This window comes from Haliotis rufescens, unplaced genomic scaffold (assembly GCF_023055435.1).
Source record: "Haliotis rufescens isolate VD_foot unplaced genomic scaffold, xgHalRufe1.0.p SCAF_19, whole genome shotgun sequence".
Classification (NCBI taxonomy): domain Eukaryota; kingdom Metazoa; phylum Mollusca; class Gastropoda; order Lepetellida; family Haliotidae; genus Haliotis; species Haliotis rufescens.
This window is the reverse complement of record NW_025963879.1, coordinates 16,095,365-16,097,938: the sequence shown is the minus strand read 5'-3', so window position 1 is coordinate 16,097,938 and position 2,574 is coordinate 16,095,365. Positions and strand designations below refer to the sequence as shown.

Below are 2,574 nucleotides of genomic sequence, written 5' to 3'. Positions count from 1 at the left end.
GAATGAACATGCATTGTAATGCCGATATTGCATTCTCTGCAATACACAAAGAAAGAGTCAATGGGTCCAAAATAAAAATTACACAAATCAGGGTTCATTGAGAAAGTGCATGAAGAGTCCATTAATGACACAGTAGTCATGTAACACGTCATCAATAGCGAGTGTGACCACCCTGGGCATCCATGCACGCCAAAACACGCCTCCTCATTGACGTCGACAGTCGGCGGATAACGTCAACAGGAATCCTGTTCCATAAGTTCCATAGAGTCTGTTCAAGTTCCTGTCGGTTCGCTTGAGGTGGTACATGTTGTCTCAGCTGACGATCAAGATGATCCCAGAGATGTTCAATGGGGTTCATATCTGGAGAACAAGCTGGCCAGTGCAATACATTGACGTTAACGTTGTTCAGGTGGTCTTGAACAATTCGGGCGGTGTGAGGCCTTGCGTTGTCTTGTTGCAAAATTAATCCTCTTGGCTGATGTTGAATAAAGGGCACCACAACAGGTCTCAACACTTCATCCCTGTATCGCTGAGCATTCAGGTTTCCTCGGATGATAACCAGCCGTGTTGTAATCTGGCCACAAATGCCACCCCATACCATGACGCCTCCACCTCCAAACGGGTGAACCTCTATATTGCAGTTTGGCGCCAGTCGCTCTCCCCTTCGTCGAAAAACTCGATCTCTGCCATCGTTCCTGAACAGACAGAACCGACTTTCATCTGTAAAGAGCACTCTCGTCCAGTCACGTCGCTGCCACCGACGTACAGTTCGTGCCCATTGCAGTCAGCGTTGACGGTGTAGACGGGTCAAGGCCATTCCACGGAAGGGTCGGTAGGCTCGTATACCAGCCGTACGAAGTCTTCGAAGGACTGTTCGTCTGCTGATGGCATGCCTTAGTGCTGTTGCCGCCGTTGACGTCGCCGTCACACATCTGTTTCGGAGGTGAATCTGCCGGATGTAGCGGTCTTCGGCCGGTGTTGTCACTCTCGGTCTTCCCGATCTTGGCCGGTCTTGAGTCTCTCCTGTCTGTTGGTAGCGGATTATCAACTTGCTGATGGTGGTTTGGGAGCAGTTGAAAGTTCTGGCTAACTGACGTTGAGTAGCCCCCATATTGGCCATACCGATCGCTCTGTCTCGTTGCACTTGTGTAAGTCTGGGCATATTCTTTGTGGTTTTTTTGCTTACTGAATGCCTGCTCTGTCAAACGTCGGTATTTATGCCACAATCACGCACGTGCATTAGGACCAATGTCTCAAAATCACGTTTTGCACGTTTTCAACAATGCATGATTTGGAAAGTTGCGTTCGAAAATCTGCGTTATGGTCATGTTGCATTTGGGCGAATGTTTTCTGCGGGGGTTCAAACCTGTACCAGCTTTTTTGCTTTTTATACAACTATTTTTAAAGTGAAAACTTTCTTTTGTTTATAATAAAGATGCATCAGGAGTTTTCGAATTGTTTTCTTTCTCACTTTTAGTTAGGATCTTCCAAAATTCTTTTGGTGAGTGGTGAAGGTTTTGACGAAATGTCTAATTTAGATTGTCTTTATATTTACGTGATGTATACTTTTCTTGTAAATCTTTTCCTCTTGGTGATATGCCAATCTATTAAATTCTGCTTTTGATTTTTTGAGACGCTTTTTTTGCTTTATTAATTTTCTTACGAGATTGTCTGCATTCTATTCTGAACTAAGATTTTTTTTCATGTTGTCTGGGTTATTACACATATTTTCAGTATCAGTAAATATTTGTGTTTACATCAGGTTTATATAGGTTGAATATTTTTCTCAGAGTTTTTGTTTAGCTTATATATGGTAGATACATCATTCTTACTGCCCTCTGCATCAACCTCTTTATTGATAGATGTTGTAATTTGAGCACTTACTTCGACATCTGTTATTTTATCATCTGTGAAGCAAGCATGACATCAAATATTTTGTCAACATATTTGTTTACATTTGATTGAGTTAAAACAATATGATTATCATCATAAAGAACAACATTGACATCAATATCACAATTATTATAACATTAACATTATACAAATATGTTTGCCATTGATTGACATGGAATCCTTGCTTCATGGACTCTGTTAAAAATAAATGGGGTACAGGTATGAAAATTCAGGACATCTGTGACATCAATGTTATTATGTGCGTCTGTGTTTGCATATGCTTGGGTAAAAATATTTTCTTCATCAGAATGTTTTTCTTTATCTAAGGGTACATGAATATTCAACATATTTATGACTTATGTTGTATCATATATGTTCTGAACACCAACTGTGTTTTTATTGGTGTTGCTCGGTACATTTATCGTAAACGCTTCCTTGGAATTATGTATAAATAGGGTGTGATCTGTGGTATTCAGACTACCAGATACATTGTGAGCATAATTTGTGTTATCATCATCACATCTGTCAAGATTTTAACACACAAAAAGATTAGTACCTCTAAAATAATTTCTTTGTTTAAAATCCATCCGAACAATTTTGGGGGTCATTGTTGATTATGTCTGTGTGAAGTTGATACTTTTTTAAACATGGGACAGGAAAGGTAGGGTGTGTTGGGATGAG

The 2,574-nt window shown here is 40.3% G+C and overlaps 1 protein-coding gene across 1 annotated transcript; it reads right to left on the bottom strand.

The window, feature by feature from the left end:
• Positions 1–784: 784 nt before the first annotated feature.
• LOC125381706 lies at positions 785–1,111 on the bottom strand. Its single transcript, XM_048399151.1, has one exon. The coding sequence runs from the start codon at positions 1,109–1,111 to the stop codon at positions 785–787; it is 327 nt and encodes a 108-aa protein (XP_048255108.1).
• Positions 1,112–2,574: the final 1,463 nt, after the last annotated feature.

Coding starts and splice junctions, on each gene's coding strand:
- LOC125381706 (XM_048399151.1), bottom strand. CDS start 1,111: ATGGGGGCTACTCAACGTCAGTTAGCCAGAACTTTCAACTGCTCCCAA.